Here is a 24,270-nt window from a genome sequence, read left to right as displayed (position 1 = left end):
AATTAATATTTCTGTAAGAACTTATTGATCCTTACTAGCACGCTCAAAATATATTTCTAACTCTTGAAAGCCAAAAAAGCCAACACCACCACTCCAACAACTCAACAAATATTTGATTTTGACTCAATGACTCAGTCCTGATTTAAATTAGGAATTTTTATTTTTATTTTTTTCATTTCAAAAAGATCCCCGACATGAGCAATGCAACTTCCCCAAGATGGATGAAATAAATCCCATCTGATACAGAGCAACATTTGTACACAGGTCGAATCCCTCCCATCCCATGCATTATCTTGTTATTACTATTGTGACATTGACATTGAAATTATAAAAGAGCTAGCCAGCAGAAAGAATAAACTGCTTTTTTTTATTTTTTATTTTTTTTTTATACCCAGAAATGATCATCTTCGAAAATCAAGTATGTGAAATAAATCAGTTATTAACTTCACACATCAGAAGCCACCATCACTCTTTTAGAGTTTCGAGTACAAAACCCCTTCTTCCATTCTAGTCATTTTTTCGCCAAGGCACAGTTCATCAGATCTTTTCTCTCACACATGGGTGGTTGTGTTTGGATCTTGAATTTAATAAGAGATTTACAGAGAAAAAATAAAATAAAAGAAAAATGTGAATTAAATAGAAGTAACATTTTCCTTCTCTTTTCTTTCCTCTAAATTGGTCCTTAAATCCAAGATTGAAACACAGTTGCAGGATGTGTTTAGACCTTGAAATTTGTGGAGGTAAGAGAAAAGGAAAGGAAAAATAGAAATTTAGTAGAACCTTTTTTTTTTTTTTTCCTTTTTCTATGTTTCTATTTTACTCATTTTTTTTTAATTTTAATTTTAATTTTAATTTTTTTTTTTTTTTTGGCATGCTTCTTTCATTAATTATGATCCTAACTAGAGCACACCTTACCGAATGCACATCACCAAACCATTTAACAAACCTTAATACCATTCCAGAGCCAATGCTTACCTCTCTAAGTACTTCTCATCTATTGAGTTTACTTCTAGTGTTTAATCATCATCAGTATTCGAGATAAATAAGCATTCATATGGAACTCCAGATATTATAAACACATTTCTTGATCATCATCTACATGTAAACAAATGAAATTTACAACCATTCACACTACACTTCTTTTTTTCTTTTCTTTTTTCCTTCTGTTTTTTGGGGTTTTACAATACAATGCAAATTGTGGGCAAGATAAGAAACTTATCAAGACCGCACCAACCAATCTGAAAATGTTCAAACAATATACATGTACACTGTAATGAGAAAGTAAAGCAATGAGAATTGCTAAGTTTCAACATTGAAAAGAATGGAATTCTTGTGAAACAAATATGATGCTAGCAATGAAAGCAATAAAACAATGATTGCCATAGAAACATACATTTGGTTAGGGCCATTAGGCTCCATTGCCTCGACCTCTCTCTCAAGATCAAGCTTCTGAACCACATTAGTGGCGCTGTTTGTAGAAACAGAAGACCCCACTTCATCAATCTCACATACAGGTGCTTCTTTTGATGATTCATCCACCTGATTCAGAGAAATTTGGAAGAAATGTTTAGGACCGTAACTCAACAGAAGTTGAAAATTCAACATAAGGCACATTCACAAGTAACTGAAATGTCAATATCAAAGTTCTCTATGTTTTCAGGTTAACAGAAAACTCCATATTTCATCTTCTTCTTTTTTTATAATAATAAATTTAAGTTTAAATTAACCCAAAGAAAGGGAAAAAAAGGGAAAGAATCACCGATAGAGACAGCAATAGAATAGTAGACACTGCTCCTCAAACATCACAAGGAATGTTGAGTGAAGAGCGGTTAACACTATATTTGAGGATAGCTTAGGATCAAGTAATTTTATGGCTTCATTCCAGGTGAAATGTAAATAGCAAATTAAAGTGATATTTGAGAAGGCAAACGAATAGATGCTTTGTTGCTCAACATGTGGCGACCTTATAAATTTCAATATATTAATCCAAATGAGAATTTTGGCATTATTATTAACAGTTTACTGCAAAAGGTTTCCTAAATGTTGTGTCAAAAAATATTGTAATTAAGTTGAATACTTCAAATTACAAAGAAACTACCAAATCTAAAACTCATATGTTAAAATATCTGTTTTGAGAATTTGTTGTGCCTGAACTTGCCATTTATTTATATATGTATGTATTAATTAGTCAAGTATATGTACCACAACTAAACCGGACAATGATAGACTAATCATTGCCCCCTAATTTCTCTTCCTAATTCAGTGTCATAAAATGTAAAAATAAATTGATCATACGGCACCTGCCTCGAAAATTCTACAATTAGATGATTCTCCCACTGCAGCCTCAGAAGCTTCTCCGCAAGTAGCATTAGTCGGTCCATGCGTGGAAGAAATGAACACTTTGTCATGAGTACCTCCATGTTCATGCATGCTTGCAGATGTTATCCTTTCTTGTTTCTGCAACTCTGCTGCCAAAATTTTATTTGCTTCTGCTAAAGAAGATAACTGCACCAAATTCAAATCCACCAAGCTGTTAGGATTCAATAAGGAATAAAAATGTTTCAATTTAGATTAAATAAAGTAAAAATATATGGAAAATTTTCAGGTACTGAATTGCATTGGAGAGAGAATTAAAGACAGTAAGGCTAATACCTGCTTATGGATGCGCTCCCTTTCCATGGCTAGTTGCATTACCATATCCATAATAAGTTTCGTCTTAACATTAACGTCTTTTGCACTTGCTGCTTTTGCATCATTAGCTTCATCCAAACATGTCTCCAAGCTTTCTATTTTAGTTCTCAGGAAAGTTATTTCTTTGTTCAGTTCTAAGTTAGTTTTGGATAATATGATACATTGCTCCTCTGCATTTTCAGTTTTAATTTCGGCTTTTGAAACCTTTGATTTCAGCTCCTCAATTAAAGTTTCCATATCCCAAATTGCAGAATATAACATATTCTGCTGCTCTTGACTTGCTTCAGAGGATGCTCGTGCATGCTGTAGTTGAATTTCTAATTCCCTCAATTGCTTCTCAACTAAGCTCATTTTCTTTGTGTTACTGTCATTAGTATTTTTGAGAAAACTCAGCTCTTCATTAAGTTCCATGTTTGCCTCCGTTAACTGTGTTATCTTGGCCTCTCCACTTTCCACCCTACTTTCTGCTATATAAACATTTTCTTTCTGAGTATCGATTATATTCTCCATCTCTCTAAGTTGTTCTTCCTTTACTTCATTGGCATCATTTGCATTCTTCAGCTGGGAGTTAGACTCTTTCAGCTGGTCTTCAAGTGATTTTACTTTTTCCCTTAAAGCACATACTTGAGAATTATCAGTAATAAGCTCTGCATTTCTGGTCTCAAACTTTTTTAAAGCAGTTTCTCCTCTTTTCAACTGTTCCATGCAATCTAGGAGTTTCCATTTTGCCTCATCTTCACGTTGCATTAAACCATTTAGACTGAACTGAAGAATTTGAAGCTGACCAACCAGTTCCTTTGATATGCCCATCAGCACCTCTGAAGCATTTTCTGCCTCTAGAAACCTTCCCCAAACAACCTCTGCCGCTTCTTCCATACAAAAAGATACTTGTTCTGTTAGACGTAGCTTTAATTTCAAATCTTCTTCATTTTGTTTGAATTCCGACAACTTCTTCTCAAGGACTAGCTCTCTTCCAAGAGATTTCTCAAGCATTCTTAAAATATGCCTTTTTTGTTCAACCATCTGCATTTTTGGTTTCTCATTCATGCTTGCAACAACTTCACCATTTTCGGATAAACCTGTACCTCTGTCATATTTCCCTGTTAACATGCATTTGTCAATAAATTACCAATCAATCATCACACAATTTCATCATTAAGGCTGTTTTTGGATCATGGATTTGAGTTGGGATTTGGAAAGGTAAAAGAAAAAGGTGAGGGAAATCATAACGATTTTGGTTTAGACCCAACCCGTTTATTGTTTTGCATCCGGCATTCCTTGTCTTATTTGGTTGTTCATCTTTTCCTTGTTGAATTGGGTTATTTGAGAATTGTGGTTGCGTTTCAAACATGCTGGGAATTTGTTTTTCAAAAGTCTCTGCCCAGGTTTTGGTCAATTCGCTTAAGTGGTCTTTGAGAACTATCAATACTTTTGCAGGCCTGCAAAAGTACTGGGAGGGTGTTTTCTCGCTCGAGCTATCTCTCTTACGCTCAAGCAGCCCTTCTTACACTCGAGCGGTTAGGCTTTGTCAATAAAACTTCTGAGAGTATGTCATTGTGAGCTCAAGCGGTCTCACTTATTGTGTCTGGTCGCTCGAGCGGTGTTTTCGGCACTCGAGCAGTCTGTACGTATATCAGTTCTAAAAAGTCACTTTTTGAGTCATTTTGTCATCTCTCTCTACATTCCAAAAACACAAATTTTCTTCATCTCTCTCTAGAAACCATCTTTAAACCTCAAATACACTAGTGATAACCCTGTGTTATGTTGATTAACCTTAATTATGATTGTGATTATGTGCTTAATATGATTTTGGGTGATATTATGTGATTAATTATGTTTTTGAATCTATATCTGTTCACTGTAGGAAAATCTGTCCAACTTATTGTTATAATTTGAGGCTACAGAAATTGAAATTGCCTGTACCATTGTGATTAGCGTGATTTTTAGAGCCTATGGTGAAATTTGATTAAAAATTGATTCATATTGAAAGAATTAGATTAATTAAGTGAGGCTCATTAACTTTAATTGAGGTTGGTTAACTTAATCTAATCACCTAGTACATATACGGGCCAAACACACTTAAGCTCATATTTTGAGCTCAAAAATCTGAAAATACACTCTAGAGAGAGAGAGTGAGCCGAATTTAGAGAGAGGGAGGGCTCATCCTTGAAGACTTTGCAAAGGAATTCAAGAACTAGGTAGCTTAACTCAAGATTTAGCTTTATTTGGAAGAATTGGAGCCTCTAGGTGAGTAACCAACCCTTAATTCATGAGTTAAAGCTTGTAGTTATATGAATTCCAAGAGAGTTGGTGATCAAGAACAAGATTTGAGTGACGTATGATGAAATTGAAGTCAATATATCCATGCATGTAAAGAATTGCCACGAATATGCGTAATCATGAACAATTAAGTACCAAATCACACATGCATGAATAGTTTTGTTGAGCTTCATGATTTTGAGCATCATTTGTACCATTTAAAATGGAATTAGAGTCAATAATTTACATGCATGCATGATTCATGAAGGTATGAAGCTTGATTGCATGAGTGTTGAATTTGGCAAGAAGAATTTGAAATGATTTGAGAAATTGACCATATTTTGGACAGTTGGTTTTAAATTACCTAAGTTTTCATGTTGGACAAAGTTTTTCCATGTTTTGGTACCAATTTGCAGGATTTGGACCTTTGGGAGTGAGTTTTGAACTTCAAACAGAATTCTGGAAATTCCAGAATTTGACCTGTTTGCTCGAGCGAAGGAATCCTCGCTAGAACGTAAAAATCAAGCTCCCAGAAGTTTTGCAGAGATTTGCATAGTAGCTCGAGCGGCAAATTGTGCACTCAAGCAAACCCTGTTTTGTAAAACTCCTCGCTCGAGCGACAAGAGTCTCGCTCAAGCGTAAAATTCATGCAACCAATACTTTTACAGAGTTTTGCAGACCGCTCGAGCGAAGGGCCCTGTTTTAAAAATTTTGAAAAGTTATTTCATGTTCTGTTTTCCGTTCTCTTTCATTTCTAAGCACTCTTAGGCATGCATTGAGTATTGTAAATGAACTAAAGGATGAAGGACAAGGCCTAAGAGAAATAAACAAGTTAAGAACGGATTAAATTGCTTGTAACCCAATGTGTTATAAAATATGTAGGGTCAAGCGCAAGGACAAATCCATTGATGGAACACTGTGAGTAATATCTTAATAAAAATATTTTCAAGTATGCTACTTTCTAACAGCTACTTCTGTATAAGTTTCGTGGATTTGTTGTTTTGAATTATGAATGAGTATTTTATATACCAAATTTTTGCATAAGGTCTGTGAAGAACATGAATTGGGCTCGAGGCCATTTGTCATACTTGGGCCTACGGCCGTTTGATATATTTGATAAGGATATGGGCCTAAGGCCGTTTGAATACAAATGCATTGGGCCCAAGACCGTTTGAATATGAATATGATTATGATCGTGAATATGAAATGCGTATATATATGAATATGAAATAAATGGGCTCGAGGCCGTTTGATATGATTGGGTCAGAGGCCGTTTGATATGATGATTGGGCCTGAGGCCGTTTAACAAGAATGAATTGGGCTCGAGGCCGTTTGACATGAATGAATTGGGCCCGAGGCCGTTTGATATGAATGAATTAGGCCCGAGGCCATTTGATATGATGGGCCAAAGGTCGTTTGATGTGTTTGGGCCTGAGGCCGTTTGACATATTTGATAAAAGTATGAATGGGCCTAAGGCTGTTTGATGTGTTTGACAAAGATATTACCTATTAGAGGATTTCATTCATGTAACCTCTTTACTTTGGTATTATTCACTGGGCTTTCGCTCACTCTTATTTATATGTATATAGGTGAACAAAGAGATTTACAAACCCAACCTTTGTGAAGGATGTGAGAGAAATCCAAGTTTTTATGAAGTCAGCCTGAACGTTTCACGCACGAGACTTTGCTTTTGTTCTTTTGTTTTCCCATTTTTGCTATTGTGGCGATTACGTTGGACCACCTATGTATATAATCTTTTTGTTTGGTTGATTGCATGTCTGAAAGTTCCTGGATGTATAAGATGTTAAGATGTTAACTCTGTTTAGATGTGTGAGTTATTATGGACTGCTTATGAAATGTTTTTGCTTTGCCATGTAAGCAAAGCTCATTGGACAAAATTTTTAAATCTGCTTCCGTTTCGGCCCCTTTATTTCTATTGAGGTATGTTTAATTTCGTTTGAGGCCGTAGGCAATTCCATGATTACTGGCCGGTTATGATTATAACCCATAGGGGTGGGTTCGGGTCATGACAACACTATGATCCATTGATCTCTCAACCATTGCCCTTTGAGAAAAAGAGTAGAGCACACCGAGAGCTTTCATTTGATTAGAATAAAATTCGTTTTCGGCTTGGTTGAGTTTCAACCCTTATTCTTCTTGGTCCTGGTCCTGGTCCTGGTCCTGGTCCTTGTCCTTGAGGTAGGGATTTCTCCACACTTTTGTATGGTTTTTAGCTTAGTTATTTGATTTTCTAAATAATGTTCACTTTGCTAGTTTTTGGTTTTCCAAAAACACTTTTCAGAAAATTCTATTTTCTTGTTTTTCATATTTTTTTGTTTTTACTAATTTTTTTTAATTTTTAAATACACCTAACAAAAATACACATAAAAAAGTATAATTTTTGTAAAAAAATCTATTAAAAATTCACTAAACACACCCCCCCCCCCAAAAAAAAAGGAAAATTCTATTTTCTTGTTTTCCATATTTTTTTGTTTTTACTAATTTTTTTTAATTTTTAAATACACCTAACAAAAATACACATAAAAAAGTATAATTTTTGTAAAAAAATCTATTAAAAATTCACTAAACACCCCCCCCAAAAAAAGGAAAATTCAGTATGTTTTTCATATTTTTATATATTTATTAATTTTTTAAAATATTTTTTCACAAATTTTTTACTTTTTAAATACACGTAAATAAGGTGCATCTAAAAAAGTAAAAAAATGCTTAAAATTTTAAAAATATTCACTAAAAACAAAAAAATACGAAAAACAAAAAACTCAGTTTTCAAAAAACTTTAATCCAAAAAACTTAAAACCAAATACACACATTGCAATTTGGAGATTTTGGACAAAATCTAGGGTTTTGGTTTAAAATTCAAAAGAGGGATTTTCAAAGGGGTTCTAGAATATGATTGTGGATTTGTATATATGGTTGAGTTGTGATAAATGGTGGATTTTTATCCTTGGAAATTGATTTTTAAAGAAAGGGGATTTTTTTCCTAAAAATGTGAATATTTGATTTTGTAAAGAGGAAATGAAAATGATATTGGGTTTTATGAATTGGAATGATGATGATAATGATGGTGGTGGAGTTGAATATGCATTACCACTCTCATCTTGAAATTTTGAAAAGTTTATCTTTATTGGAAATTATCTATCCGTTTAGAGATATCTGTTTTGAGCTATCGATAGAGGAAAGTTATGATTGTTGTAAAAATTGCACGAGAATTAGGAGAATTGAAACTAATTTCTCATCCATTTTGCATTGAGCATTGTTGCATATTTAATACATTGAAAATGTATAATGTTTTCAGAAAAAATGGGTGAATATCTTGGTGAATCTGGGTAGGGGTGTGGTTGTGGTTTTATTGTTGGCCTATACGTCCATGGTGAAAGTTCAGAAACTCGAGCGGTTAGGTGTCAAGCCTTTCAATTAGTACCGGTAAAAATGGCAATTGGTAGTGCTTGAATGGCTTACTTACAGACACGTACCTAGAGATTCTCAATGTTGTATCCACTGTCCTGTTTTCCATAGTAAAGGAAATGATTTCTTAAATTATGATATAACTTGGCATTGCATGATTTTGGAAAGAGATATAAAATGTTTTGGCTTGAGTATTTCATATGCATACACCTTATGGCTTTATTAAGATTCATACACTGTGTTAGAGTATCTCTACTAGGCTTTGACTTATCTTATGTGGAAAATTATTTTCAGGTGCTGATGATATGCCTCCGTCAAGGTAGTAGCTTGGGAGGACTTGGGACCAAGAGCTCATTTTGTTATTATTGTATCTATTTTGTACAAGCCAAGGGCATTATATGTATTGAGTTTTTAAACTCACTTTTATTGTAATCAAGCACCGTCTTGGAAAGTTGTAGCCAATAAGGCATTAATTTATCTGTTGTAACTTTTATTTTATATGTTTTGTTTATGACACATGCTATAGATTCAGGGTTAGGGCTAATGAATGTGTAGTTGCATGTGCCATCTTTTGTAATATTGAATCATGTGAATGTAAAGATATCATATTTAGGTATGTATTGTTAATGGATAATTATCGTGAGATGGTATCATTGTTATTTAATAATTGCAATGGGATGAATTATGGTTATTATTTCCGGGCGCTACAGAAATGGAGAAAAAATTTAGCTTATATTTCATTCATATTTCCCTCATTTTTTTCCTTTCCTTCCATAAATATTTACCCAAATACTAGATCCAAACGCGGCCCAAGTAAGATTAAACTGTTACTTACAATCATTATGTTTGAAAGCTGACAGTGTCCTCTGCAACTTGGCTGACTGCATACTGATCTCCAAAACCTGCTCTCGCGACTGCTTCAACAATTCTTCAGAATCGTGCAATTTGTCTTCCATTGCAAAAAACAATTCTGTCAAGTGTCCAAACACAGATAACTTTTGACGAGCATCAACAATCACTGCTTGGAGAGCGGCCATGAAATTATCTAGCTCTCTTACCTCGGAATCTAAAAAACCAGATAAGAAATCAAATACAAATGCTTTCTCTATTAGGATTATAGAGCTGTTGTTGTTATCCAAGGCCATTGCTTCAAGGTCATTTTCGCTAGCCATCACGTGCATCAATAGTTTGTCCAAATTTACTAACTTCTCAGAAGAATATGCCAAGTCCAAGTCTACACCAGTCAAAACTTCCATGGCACTTCCTATTTCTCCCACATCCTTTGAATCAAAAGTTACACCTTCGGGTGTGTAAATTTCACGCAACTCTGGATCATGCTGAGCCACATATTCATCGTCCATTCTTATTAATCTTCTGTTCTAACTAGAAACCTGATAAAGAAAAAATAAATTACAAAAATAGAAATTAAGAATCTATGTACTCTATCAATAACACTCAACAAATTATAGAAACAATAATTAATAGCTAATCTATAAACGAGTAAAGTTACCAGGATGGATTCAAGTCAAAGCAAGTTCAAGAAGAAATAAAGATACATATGCCAAATTATAGTGCTCATACTCAGTCGAATGCAACAAAAAACTAATTCGATGGAAGTATTCATGTAATAAGAGATCCTCAAAAAGTTAGTTTAAAACCAATCCCACATACTTGTGTTTGATCAATTAAATGAAAAATGTTTAGGACTCGATCCACTAAATAAAATATGAAAAATCACTAATTAAGAATAGGGCACTGCTATTTCCGCAGAAACTCGATGCAAAACAAACCAATGTGGCATGCCCATATTGACTATTATTGATGGAGCCCATCAAAACACTTTACAATAGTCACTTTTCAGATCCGTCTTCAGTATGACAATCATTTTCCTTAACTATTTTATTTATTTATTTTTTCCTGTTCTTCTTTGGGGTTGTAGTGAACACACTGCTTAATAACCAGGAAACATCAAAACCAAAACTGCAGAACACTAAGTTCCCTAACATTATAGTCCATTGGATGCTAGTTTCCTTATCTACTCTTGAGTCTTGACAACTTGGAAAAATTCTCACTTTATTGGTATTATCATACATGATTCATGTAGGTAATATAACAAAGTGTGATTTTGATGTTATAATGTTATGTGAAACAAGCAAAGCAACATCCCACTCAACTAATTTAATTCTAAAACTATTTGTCAGCAATTGATTGTTACAGTGGTTTTACAACTACTATGTTGTTTCCTATATAAAACCTTAGTCCCATGAGACATTTATTTATTTATTTATTTTTTTCCTGAGCTACTTAAAACTTCAATTCGTAGATCTAAAAGTACAGAGAATTGCATGTACAGAATTTATAGTTGTTTCATTTGGTTTCATTCCTTAAATCAACCACCAATGGTGGGGGGATTAACATTTGAACCCATCTTGAGCCTCAACTCAACTGTTTACCTAGTTGATCCAAGAACAACATAAGCACCTAAGTTAGGTATTTCAACAGAAACAAAACCGTATCCATGAAAGTCATAGCTGAAGATGAAGAAACACAAACAAACAAAATTCATCAAAGTCAAAGCTATCCAAATTGCATATAGAGGAATCAACAACCAAGAGAGTTACTCTTCATAAGAATTCAGGTGGCAACCTAATCTAATTCTGATACAGTAATATGATTAAGGAAACAAAGACAACATACTGAATTTTCCGGGAAAATCTTGCAGAATTGAAGAAAGTAGATGTACCTTGAGAAAATGGTCTGCTTGGATTCTCACTGGGATCAGGTAATTTAGTAGTCAGAAAATTGTGGTGAACTGAGTTTCGTTCCGTTTCTTTTCTCATTACCGTTAATCATATAAGAGGACTGTTGGAGTTGGTCTGTGTGATCTGGGAGGAGAGAGGAGTCTAATTTGAGCCACGGATACAATACGCCGGCCTAATTATTATTTTTTACTTTATTTGTGTTTGGTACATTTTGGACACGCTCCTCCACTCATTTTAGAGTACGAATGTTTGGGTTTGGTATATTTTGATGAGAGATGATTATTTTAATAGGTTATTTTAATTTTTAATTATTTTAATAGGTTAAAATTTTTATATTTTAAAAGATAGTTAGATTTTTTTATAATTAGATGTGATGTTTGTTAGAGAAAAAAAGAAATGCTTATGGATTTGATATAATATTTTGTCTTATTGATTATTTTAACATATTTTATTTTTTTGTGAATTTTAGCCTAAAAAGCTAATTTTTAACTTTTCCCAAACAAAGCCATAATCAGCTTGTTTTGCTTGAATTTTTTGAATGTATTTTTGAAAAAATTAATATTTTGAATTTTTTGTATTTTTTTATTAATTTTTTTAATATTTTAAGTATTTTTTTAAATCTATAGATACACTTAACATAAATATACTTAAAAAGTATAATATTTGTGAAATTTTTTTTAAAAAAAATCTGCTAAATACTAAAAACATTAAAATTCAGTATATTTTTTGTGTTGTTGTGTATTTATTAATTTTTTAAAATATTTTACTTCTTAGATAAATCTAAATAAGGTGCATCTAAAAAAGTAAAAAAAAAATAATTGTTTAAAATTTTAAAAACATTCACTAAAAATAAAAGAATAAAAAAACTCAATTTTTAGAAAATTAAATCCAAAAAATTGAAACTAAACACCGCGAATCATTTGTATTTGATGGGGCTTCCATTTAATTATGGGGTTAAATTGTTTGATTATATACTTTTCTCCTTAATTAATTAATTTTGATCAGTATCCAAAAATCAATTGTGAAAGTTTGGGTTCTCAAATGATAAAGTGTTGAGGATTTTTGGCTTCTTCATTGTGTAGCAACACTTTGTGATGGTTGTAGGTTTTGGTGATAATTAGCCATTTTATTTAGAGTAGAGTTTCTTTTAAATTTAAATAAAATTTGTAGAGAAGAACTTGATAGACCACGGAGCCCATTACAGATTTTATTTTGATACTTTAAATCGTTCATTTTGTAGGATTCTCCGTGTATATCACCGTTGAAAAAAAATTAGATCAATTCAATAATTGCAACATTTTCAATTAATCGTGTTTGTTTTTGAAAAAATGGATGAGAGATATGCATTTGAAAATAACCCATCTAATTTTTTAGAAACAAATACAATAAAATGAAAATATTAGGATTATTAGATAAACCTATTTTTTTATTTTTTATTTTTATGAATAATATTTAAACTTAAGGAAACCCAGCCCTTCTAGTTAATGCTTAGATTTTATTTGTCCAATTTGATGTGATATTTCCCATAGTTGAAACGACTTATACTTATTGAAAATAATATTATAATAATGGTAAATTAGAAATATGTTCATTGAAATTTACTTATAATATCGATTTTTTTATTATTATTTATCTTATATAGTTTTAAAAATTACATTTTGATCCTTTAATTTTTTTAACAAATGATCATATTTTGTTAATAAATCATCAAATCAGTTCACTAGTTTTAATAATATCATAAATATATTTCAATTAATAATTTAAGTAATTTTATTATTATATTAAGAAAAATAATTAAAAATTTTATTTTTTTTATTAATTCTGTTAAATAGATTTTTTATTTTTTTGACAATGATATATTTATAATTTTTAAAATTAAAAAAGATAATCTCTATTTTAAATCAACGTCATAAGTTGTATTTATAATTTATTTTAATAATAATGAAAAGGTGTTTAAATTTTAATACGAAATGTGACTCTTTGACACAAATATTTGGGTTGATTTGGTGGCGTGGAGGGTCCCACGGTTGGGAATCTTCAGTCGGGCGCACGTTAGCCAGCAGCAGGATCCAAGTCAATAATTGAGATGAGAAATCCAAAAAAAAGAACGCAACGTTATGACAGAAGACAACTAAGAAACCCCAGCAAATGGTCCTTGCCTTCCCAAATAAATTGGAGAATTTATCAATCCGTGTTGTTTTTGTTTTTGTTTTTATTTTTGGCTAATTTAATTTCCTTTAATTTCTTTTCTTTCTCTGAGTTTTAATTCTCATTACCATTAAAATAAATAAATTTATTTTTGCATAAGCTTATGTGGAATGTTGGAATATGCAAATTAGAGGTTTTCACCAGAAAGAAAAAACTACTTTTTATCATAAATAGAAATTGTGTAAGAGAAAAAATAAAAAAGTGAGATTTAACAACTTAAAAACACAATATTTTTTTTTTTAATAATCGGGTATCCGGATCAGTTTATACATATCTCGATTAATTTCATGTTCTGAAATTAATGACTGAACAAACTTCCAGCAATCCCAAAATTTGAACACAATTGATAATATTTGTTAGGGGTGTTTAAGTAACTAAACTGACCCGACTGATCTGAAGCATTATAGGCGGTTTCGAGCTTTCAAGGGTTTGGGATCATTTTGATAAAATCAAGTTTGAAGATGGAGTAACTAGGGTTGTTTATAGTCAAAAGAAGTATTTGGCAGATTCGAAGGGGCATGTGACGAGCAACTTGTTGATTCACTTGGCATCTTGTCGAAAATATCCTCATAGAGATATGGATAATAAGGGACAACAAACTTTGTCTTTTTAGACCAAAAAAGATGGAGATGAGGGTGTTAATCTTGTGACAACGAGCTTTAGTGTAGAAGCTGCAATAAGAGCTCTTGCTGAGATGATAGTACTTGACGAATTACTTTTTAGGTTTGTGGAAGGTGAAGGGTATAAGAGATTTTGCGTTGTTTTGCAACCAAAGTTTAAGAACATTCCACCTCGTGTTACCATTGCTAGAGACATTGTAGGGATTTTTAACAATGCAAGGGATAGTTTGAGGAATGTATTGAAAGGGTGTAGGATTTGCCTTGCCATTGACACATGGACCTCAATTCAGAACTTAAAATATATATATGTCTCATAGCTCACTTTATAGATGATGACTAGAAATTGCAAAAAAGAATCATGAACTTTGGTCAAGTGGAATATCACAAGGGAGAGACAATTAGTAAAAAACTTTAAATGTGCTTACTCGAGTGGAACATTGGTAGTATATTTACATTGACCATAGATAATGCTAGTTCCTGCAACACCACAATTTAGTTTTTAAAGCGGAAAACAAGGGACTAGAAATGGACTGTATTGGGGCATGAGTTCTTACATATGCATTGTTGTGCGCATATTCTTAACCTTATAATGGGAGATGGTTTGAAAAAGCTTCATACATTCATTGCTCAAGTTTGTGAAGCTATGAGGTATGTGAGGTCCTCTCCCAATAGAATCCCAATAGAATTGAAGTTTTTAAGAAGTGTGTTGAGAAGTAAAATATTGTGTCGATAAGTCTTGCGTGTCTTGTTGTGCCAACTAGGTGGAACTCTACCTACCTAATGTTGGATGCGGCTGAAAAGTTTGAAAAGGCTTTTGAGATATTATATAACGGTTCCTGTAGGCGCGCCCCTTTGGGCTTCATGTTATAGTTCGGACTCAAATGTCACGGTTCTTAATCTGATCTCACAATGTGCGATGTGAGATTGATAAATCACCAAAGAGTCCAAATCCGGCAAATTATTTTGGAAATTTGATTTTTGTAAAGAAGTGTCAAACATGGACTGCTTTGCCAAATACAGAGTCGCCACCTACATATTTTATTTTGGGAGAATTTAAGAAACCCTGACTCGTGCCTAAGGCCATGTGTCCGTCATCACCAAAGTTGCCTCGGCTTGGGAACTTGGGTACGATTGGGGAAGGTCATTTAATGAGCACCCCCGCTCGCCCGATCAAAGATCGGCCTGTACTAAGCATGATATCTTGTTTTTGAAAACACATGTGCTCTTATTCCGGTTAATTAGCTAGAATTACTATGTGATGCGCACAGCAAAACAAGTATAGACTAGATCGCCTAATTTGGAACCAAGCATCGCATATTCGTTTGTTTGGAAAATGGTTTGAAGTTTGCTACTCGTAAGTAGGTTAAAATGCGGATTTCAATGAATTGTCCCAATTCAAGTAATCCAACCTTCACCCACAGGCATTCAGGCAGTTAATCACGTAAGCAAATAGCCTCATGGCAAGCATGCTTTCATGGCAACATTAACACACATGCAGTATGCTAAAGTGTAAACACTCACAGTGTACTCCGAGCCACAACAAAGAACTAGTTAGAAATCAATGCACGATCTTAGTTCATGTTAAAATGGCTAATGCAACACATGCAAAAAAATGCAATTAAGATAGGCTTGGCTATCCTAAGTATGTCATATGAGATACAACTTGGTATATGTATTCAAATTGGAATTGAAATACAATGCAGTTAGCATGATGCACCGAGCCCGATGCATGCAATTCAGATGAATGGATGCAAACATACAAGCATAAAGTATGCTAAATGAAATATGCCCTAAAACTAACCATTGTAAGCGGTTAAGTAAAACGGAGAAAGAAATAGGGATTGGAAGACATGCATCACACACACGCACGCTTATTACAACAATACGCCTTCTCGAGAGAGGAACCGAATAAGGAGCTAACTAGCTAATCTAAGCTAATTAAACTAATTATTACAAAACGAATTGAAATAGCTAACGCATCAACTAATTAAAGTACAAACCAAAGCAAAAGCTAGCTATCTAAGCATGAAGCTAAGGAAAGCAGTAAAACAGGAGGTTCTCGGAGAGAGAAGACTGGATGCATGCTCAGTTGCCTCGTTCGGAAATCCAATGCGATGCCCCGATTTGCCTCTGTTTTCATTTGTCCTCGGAAACTTGCACCAAGCTCCAGAAAGATGAAACTCCACCTTGGGAATCCAGTGGGAGGGTGGCTGACCACTTTTGGTCCCTAGAAACACCTGCCGACCACTTTTTGTTGTTGAAAACCAAGAAAAGTGGTCAGCCAACTACTTTTTCTGGCTAGCCGACCAGTTGTTGCTGCTGAACTGCAATTTGCTGCAACAGAGAGCAAGAAAAGGCATGGCAATGTATTTGCAAGATATGTGTGCACAACCACCCCTCCCTATCATGTTATGAACTCAAAGGGGTATGGTTCTCGACCCTCGGGCCATCAATCGTGCATTTTCATACATGATGGCCGAGAGGCGAAGTTGTACAATTCAATATGAAAATGAATGCACAAGTAAACACATAAAGCCTAAAACTCTATCATGTGTGATCAAGAGCGTCGGCGATTGGGAATTAAGGCACGTTTCATCACTTTAAGTATGAAACGTCCCTCGTTTCCCGTGTTTGGACTAACACTTATTCCAAACACAATGCAAGCAAGCATGGCATACACAATGCGAATAAACTACATGGCATACTCAATGCAATGTGACATGATCAACTTAAACAAAGCTAATGGCATGCGAACAATGCTAACGCGTGCATGCACAATGCAATGCTACAAGGACAAATTAGCAATGTTAGGGACATACACACACGATGCAAATATCAGTTAGCATGCACAACGCAATGATGTGAACTAAGCATGCACAATGCAAAGTACAAGGCATACATAATGTGATGAACAATATGGCATACTCAATGCAATATGCATGGTGTGTTCAATGGACTTAAACTAAAAGGGGTAGACCTTAGTCATGCCCAAATCAGTGGCCATTGGTGATGAAATGAAGGCACATAAAAGCAAGGCATGCATGCACATGCATTGGTCATCAAAGAGGCCAAAGAGCACAACTCTCAAGAGTGCTCGATGAGTGACAAAAGTGGAAGTGTAACAACACTAAGTGCACTAAAATGAAGCAAGAAATGATGCCAAATCATTCAGACAACACAAGTAAAGCATGCTAGGGTCCTAAGGCATGAAAGCTAGCAAAGAGCAACTCAAATGAAGCATGCAATACACGGCACAAATGCATGAACTAAGCATGGACAGAGCTCAAGTAGGTCAAAACAAGGACCTAAACATGCTGAGACGAGAGCTCGAAGGCCTAGGCATGCAAGCATGCAAGCTAAGGCCATAACAAGGCCATAATGCACAACACTTAAAGACATTCAAAGCATGAATGAAGTGGGAACAAAAGCATGCGATAAGCTCTGAAATGTCATGTTAGATGATGCCAAATCATGTACATGACACAAATGAAGCATGCAATGGTGCTCAAAGCTTGAGGCAAGCAAGAGCATTTGTACTACAAGTATACAAAACATGAAGCATGTGATCAAGGCAACCCAAAATAGTCCTAGTACATGTTAGAATGAGTCTAAAACATACATGGAAGTAGGCCAAAATATGCTAGCAAAAAGGGCATGAAGCAAGATTCATACAAGGCAAATAAGGTGGATTACACTACACCTATTAAGACCAAGCATGGAATGACTTAGCAATAAAAATCAGAGTTATATCATGGCAAAATAACCCCAAATAAACACTGAAATGGTGGCTCGCAAGCAAAGGCATGAAGACATACGCAATGATTCATGTTAAGGCATAAAAGGGGAAACCCTCCAACGCATTGAATAAGTGATAAATGCAAGTGCATGGCCATGAAACATGTGCTGAAATCACATAACAAGTGATGCCAAATCATTCAAATAAGCCAAGTAGAGCATGCTAGTGGACTTGGTGTACAAAGCTAACAAGCTAGATTGAACTATAGCTATACAAAGCAAGTCATGCATGGCCAAAACAACCAAAATCAGAGCTAAAGCATGTTAAAACATGGACAAAAGCTTCATAAAGTTAAGCCAAAAGCATGCTCGAATGACATGTCACAACATAATGCATGTTAGGCTATTTCATAGAAATGCGCTACAAGTGCATGGAGCATGCAAAGGCTAACCAAACCAAGCCTAAACAAAGGTATGACATGGTAAAACAAGCCCAAAAACACGCTGAAATGGACACAACATGGGCTAGAAATACATGCTACTTCATGAAGCACACAAAGCTAGTGTGTGTGATTTACACTACAAGTGTATTAACCATGCATGGAGTGACCAAAGCAAGCAAAAACAGTGGTATGCCTCAGTAAAATAACCACAAATACATGCTAAGAACAAGCTAACACAAGCTTAGTAAAGATGCTCAAACATGAGGCATATTAAGGCATGTATTAAAGATGCAAAGAGAGAGGATGGCCCTCTCCTTCTTAGGACCTTAAAACACCATCCCCACCACTGAAATCCAGAGGCCAATACAAGGTGGTCCCGAAGCTTACAAAAAAGGCTAAAAAACAAAGCCAAACAAAGCCTAAGAGGGGGTAAACAACCCCAAACACAAAAGTGATCTGAAACAAACTTTTTAAGCATGCAAAAACAGAACTTTTTACAGTTAAGAGTTAAGCTTAAAAACGTATGCAAGATAGGCTAAAATCTTAAGCAAGAAAGGGGGATTTAAGGTCAAAAGCTCACCCTTGAAGACCCTCTTTATAACTGTAACTCCAGCAGGTTTTTCAAGCTCAAGGCACCCCAAGAACACCAAAATCAGCCCCTAAGCACCTCAGTAGCAAAAGGATGGTGTTTGAGTGTGTGTTTGTGTGTTAAACTAAGAAAAATATACACTTTTGATGCACAAAAATGAAGAAACAAGGCAATATAGAGACAAAGCTATATCTATATCTATCTCTTCTAAATCAATTTTCTGAACCTAGATGAGGGAGGAGGAGCCTCCCTCTTATAGAAGAGGAAAGCCAAAGCTTCTTGGAGAAGCTAAGGTTGAATGCCATCCCTCCATACACGTGTATGGAGAATGGCTCAAATGCTCTCCAACTGTGCCAACTGTCCCAAAATATCTCCAAAAATGTGCTAAAAAGCAGCCGACCACTTGAAGTGGTCGGCCTGCTAGTAAAAGTGGTCGACCGACCACTTTAAGTGGTCAACCAGAGCAAAAAATGGTCGGCCATAGGTGGGAGAGGTCAACACACCAAATGCAAGGTGGTGGTGTGGTGGTAGACCAGAAAAGATGGTCCAAAGACCAAGAAAGCCAGTTATCTGACAAGAAAACTAGCTGAAAAAAGGAAAAGTGGTTAGCCAAGAGAAATACTGGTCTCCCACCCTTGTACCACCTTCCAAACAAGGAAAGCAAGGTTTGTACTAAAAACAAACCAAAGCGGATGCAAGACGAGAAATCGGGAGGTGAAACACGCGGGCAAAAGCCCTGAAAACTAGCCGACGAGCATCAAAAGTGGTATGTGACTACAAAAGTGGTCTCCCAGACAACAGTGTTCCTCTAGACAGAGGCAACAAGGTGTGGTTCAAAAACCACGCCGAACGGAGAATGTTAAGCAGTCCCGAGACAAGGCGCGCGACCAAAGGCTCCAAAAATCGAAGACTAGTCTCCAAACGGGAAACATGGCCTACAACCACGAAAAGTAATCTACGACCACAGAGAGATGGCCTACAAGACCACTCCCTCCCTTCGGGAAGGGAAAACAAGACTTGGTCCGCAAACCGAGTCAAAGCACAAAAAGTTCAGAGGCCCGGAGGCAAGGCTCTCAGCCAAAACTCCGAAACCTCTCAACGAGCACAACATGCACCATCACCGAGCGCTCAATCGATGACGTCTAAGTCTTAAGGTCGGTCAAAAATGGGGTGTCACAGTTTAGACCCGACCCATTTCTTACTTTTGAATCTAGAAATCCATGTCCTTAACTATTGTTCATTTCATTTTCATCTTATTACTAGTTGAGTTTGATTATTTGGGGGCTATGGTTGTGTTTGAAACATGTTTGGAGATAATTTTTCAAAAAAGTTGTTGTCCAGATTTTTCCCTATTCGCTTGAGCGGTCTTTCTTGCGCTTGAGCGATCTTTTATAGTTTGCAAAACTACTAAAAGTGAGGTATCTTCGCTTGAGTGGCCTTTCTTGCGCTCGAGCGATCTTTTGCAGGTTTGAACTTCTGTGAGGGGGTCATTGTGTGCTCGAGTGGTGTTTTTGGTTGCTCGAGCGGCCTATGCGTATATCATTCCAAGAAAAGGGTATTTTGAGTCACTTTTTCATTCCTTTCTCTCTCTCTAAACATTCCAAAAACCCTAGTTCTTCACTCTCTCTCTATCTGGTTCGTGTATTCAAGCTCCATATACTCTTAACCTATTGATTTCTACACCCTAGCCTTTGGAGAAAAAAGTAAAGCACGTCGAGAGCTTTGTTTTAATTGGAGTAGTTATCATTTTTGACTCCGCCAAACTTCAACCCTTGCTCTCTCTTATCTTCTAATCTTGAAGTAGGGATTTTCTTTAACCTTTGGTATGATTTTTACCTTAATTATTTGCTTATTGATAGAATCTAGTGTTTTGGAGATTTAGGATAAACCTAGGGTTTGATTTTGAATTGAAAAGAGGGCTTTTCCAAATGGGTTCTTGAGAAAGGTTGTGGGAATGTATTTATGATTGAGATATGTTACAATAGTGGATTTATTTACTTAAAATTGATTTTGTAAGTAAATGAGGGTTTTGTTCTAAAATTATGGATATTTAGTTTTTGAAAGAAAATGGAAAATGATGTTGGGTTGGTAAGAATGGAATAATGTATATGTTGATAATGATAGTGGAGTTGGATATGTAATATCACACCCATTTTGAAAATGAAGAGATTATATCTGTTGTTAGCAAATTATCTGTTATATAGAAATATCCGTTTTGGGCTGTCGGTTGAGGATAGCTTTGATTGTTATAGAAATTACATGAGGATTAGGTGAATTGAAACTAATTACTCACACATCTTGCATTGAGTATTGTTGCATACTTAAACACTGAAAATGTTTTATTTTGAGCAAAAAATTGGTGAATACCTTGGTGAATCTAGTTAGGGGGTGTGGTTGTGGTTATTATGTTTGGCTATGTGTCCTTGGTGAAAGTCTAGAAACCTGCCCAATTAGGTGCCGATCCTTCCAGTTAGTATTGGTAAAATGACTTTGGTAATGCTTGTATAGCCTATTGGCAGACACATACCTAGAGATTCCCAGTGCTTTGTATCCGCAGCTCTGTTTTTCTGTCATAAAAGGATTATTTTCATGAGGTGATATATAATCTTGTATTACATAGTTTTGAGATGGAAAATATGAAATGCTTGACAAATGACATGCATGTGCATTCATCTTATGACTTTGTTAAGATTCATATATTGTGTTAAAGTATCTCTACTTGGCTTTGGCTCACCCTATATGGAAAACAACTTTCAGGTGTTGATGATATGCCTCCACCAATGACATAGTTTGGGAGGACTTGGAGACAAGAGCTTCATTTGTTTTATTGATGTAATTATTTTTGTATAAGCCTTGGGCTTTACTTGTATTGAGTTGAACTCATTTTGATGTACCTAAGCATCGACTTGGAAAGATATAGCCATTACGGCATATAATTACTTGATTTCCCTTTCATTTTAATTCATGTATCCATGTCATATGCTATAGATTCAAGATCTATAATTTATGAATGTATACACGCATATGTTATCTTTTGTATCATCAAGCTTATAAATGGAATATAAAATACGATGTTAATGATAAATTGTAAGGAATATTATGAAATGGACTATTGTTATTATTTCGGGGCATTATAACTTGATATCAGAGCTATCGGGTGTGAATACTTTGGGGTCGTGGGATGTGGTTTTTACCACAATGAGTTATTTCGCTAGATAATATTAGAAGTAGACTTGGTATGCTATGTGATAACATGCTTATGTGACTAAATGAGTATGCGATTTAATTTCTAAGATATTGATTGGGTCTACCAGTTTCTAGAAATCCTATTAGAAGAGCACTTGATCACTACTATTTCTAATTGGAACTCTGGCAATGTCACAGGACGGTCATTATCTAGAAAGAAAATTCATTTGTATTTATGTGATTAGGTGCATATGTGGAGTGAATTAATTGTTGCCCACTGCATTAGGACGTGAGTTAATTAGCTTCGACACATTTGTAAATATGCTAATCTGTTATGTTACCTTTATTAGGATGTTAGGACGTGGACATGGTGGTGGTAGGCGTGGTAGACCTAGGCTACAGGAGGTGCCATTACCGGATGATATTTTGGTGCAAGATGAGGGAGTTAGTCAGGCCAACATGGCCGAGCCAGTAGGTCAGCAAGCCATGAGCACTTTAGCCCGTGAAATGGCTGGAGCTTTACGGGAATCCATGGACATTCTCAGGGTTGAAAATCAAGTCCAGGCCCATGCTGCTAAGATAGGGCCGTCTTTTTTGAAAATGGAGTTCTTCCGGTCGAATCCAGATGAGTTTTTAGGAGATCCGAAGGAGCCACTGAAGGTAGATGAGTGGCTTGAGTAGATGTTGAAGATGTTCAAGATGCTTGACATTGATGACCACTAATTGAGAGTGACCTTGACATTCTTTCAACTGAAGGGAGATGCGGGTCAATGGTAGAAGTATGCACGTGGGCGCCTTAGGGTGACTTGGAAGGCCTTTGTCAATACCTTCCAAGACAAGTTTTTGCCTTCCACTGCTGGAGAAAAGGTGAGAGATCAGTTCTTGAAGCTCAAGCAGCTGAATACAACTGTAGCCGAGTTTGAGGACGCTTTTACTAGCCTCTCTAGATTTACACCGGAACTTGTGCCGATGGAGGAACGCCATTGTATTGAGTTCAGGAAGAGATTGAGGACCGAGCTCCTTTTCAAGATAGCCGGGCCTATGATTAGGGATTACGATCGCCTTGTGGAGGCAGTGGCTCATCTAGAGATCGTGATCTAGACAGAGGAGGAGCGGATGAAAGGCTCCAAGCAGAGAAGTCGGGATGTCATGACCCTATTCTGTCCCTAGTAGAATGATGCCATGATCGCTAGTAATCCGAGATTATCGAAGGCCAACTTACAAAGAATCACACAAACAGAGTATACATAAGGAGCACACATGTGCAGAAGCAATAAATTCAAATCTAATTAGTCCGTAAGAGTTGTGCATGGATTAAATGAAATGATACACATCTTAATATGGTTTTATAACTAGCATACAACATAAAATAAGTACATCTTACATCTTGACCAAAAGGCTTCTCAAGCCCAAAACATACAAAAAAAATGAACTATAAAGCCAAGAAGCATAATCTTCAAGATGCTACAAAACAAGAACCAAAACATCTTCCATAATTCTTAGGCGACATCGCCTTCTTGCTCATCACCTACATATATATATATATATATATATATAAGGGAGAGGGGTGAGTTGAAAACTCAATGAATGATATAAGTAATAACTGTTTGAATGAATGATATCCGAGATCTTTACCAAAACAATTCATATCATAGCTTGTGACAAAATCATGGGATGAACTGAGTTCATCAATCAAAGTCTTTCAAAGCTTCTTGAGATTTTTGATAACATCTACATAATACAAAGGATGACATTCCTGACAAAACAAATGAATAATCGACCTAGAATTGATTAGACAAGTCCACCTGCCGAGGCTGTCGGTGGCAAAAGAGAAATCTCAAACATGGGTGCTACATGTATTAACATCCCTTAGCACGAAAAGACCTTCTAAGAATGTCATCAAAACAAACATAATACTTGATAAAAACTAAGGGATAATCATTCATGCTTGATCAAATACTTTTCTAAAACAAAACAAAGCTTTTATCAAAACATTATAACATAACTTTATTAAAAATACTACTCACAATAGCTCTTCAGATGTTAGAAATAAGGCAAGGATCCAAGACTTGCAAATAAATAGCAAATTCCACTAAATGCACTTAAAGAAGGCAAGAAGAAATGCTCAAAGATGGATATGAAATGCACTCTCAAAACATGCTTCAAATGAGTAAGAAAGATCCTGGCATTTCTTTCCAAAACCAAGTCAAGACAAAGGAAAACATGTGTTGGGAGTTAAATAATGTTTTTCTTCTTGGAAAAGCATGCTGGGTACAAACCAGGTCTCAGAATGGATGCACAGAGATGAGTTGGGCCGAAATGACCTAGTTGGGTGAACTCAGGAGGTCTT

At 35.3% G+C, this 24,270-nt stretch overlaps 1 protein-coding gene across 2 annotated transcripts; it reads right to left on the bottom strand.

The window, feature by feature from the left end:
• Positions 1–1,069: 1,069 nt before the first annotated feature.
• Positions 1,070–11,375, bottom strand: LOC114263809 (uncharacterized). Of its 2 annotated transcripts, none has more exons than XM_028204393.2 (5): positions 11,121–11,375; positions 9,213–9,768; positions 2,653–3,791; positions 2,305–2,505; positions 1,070–1,539 (listed from the first exon to the last, which is right to left on the bottom strand). In XM_028204393.2, the coding sequence occupies exons 2-5, from the start codon at positions 9,736–9,738 to the stop codon at positions 1,300–1,302; spliced, it is 2,106 nt and encodes a 701-aa protein (XP_028060194.2). In that variant the 5' UTR covers positions 9,739–9,768; positions 11,121–11,375; the 3' UTR covers positions 1,070–1,299. The 2 variants fall into 2 exon arrangements, with proteins under 2 accessions (XP_028060194.2, XP_028060196.2); XM_028204395.2 differs by having other exon boundaries at positions 2,301–2,505; positions 11,121–11,366.
• Between the last annotated feature and the right edge of the window lie 12,895 nt (positions 11,376–24,270).

Source organism: Camellia sinensis, chromosome 11 (genome assembly GCF_055761805.1).
Source record: "Camellia sinensis isolate YWXY chromosome 11, ASM5576180v1, whole genome shotgun sequence".
NCBI lineage: Eukaryota > Viridiplantae > Streptophyta > Magnoliopsida > Ericales > Theaceae > Camellia > Camellia sinensis.
Note: the sequence above shows the minus strand (reverse complement) of the source record. Positions and strands in the feature narration are given on the sequence as shown.

Excerpts from the sequence above, each read along its gene's own strand:
- LOC114263809 (XM_028204393.2), bottom strand. The coding sequence starts at position 9,738 with ATGGACGATGAATATGTGGCTCAGCATGATCCAGAGTTGCGTGAAATT. Across the intron at positions 3,792-9,212 it reads AGCTTTCAAACATAATGATT|GGAAATATGACAGAGGTACA; the intron begins GTAAGTAACAGT and ends GCATGTTAACAG. Across the intron at positions 1,540-2,304 it reads CTAATTGTAGAATTTTCGAG|GTGGATGAATCATCAAAAGA; the intron begins GCAGGTGCCGTA and ends TCTCTGAATCAG.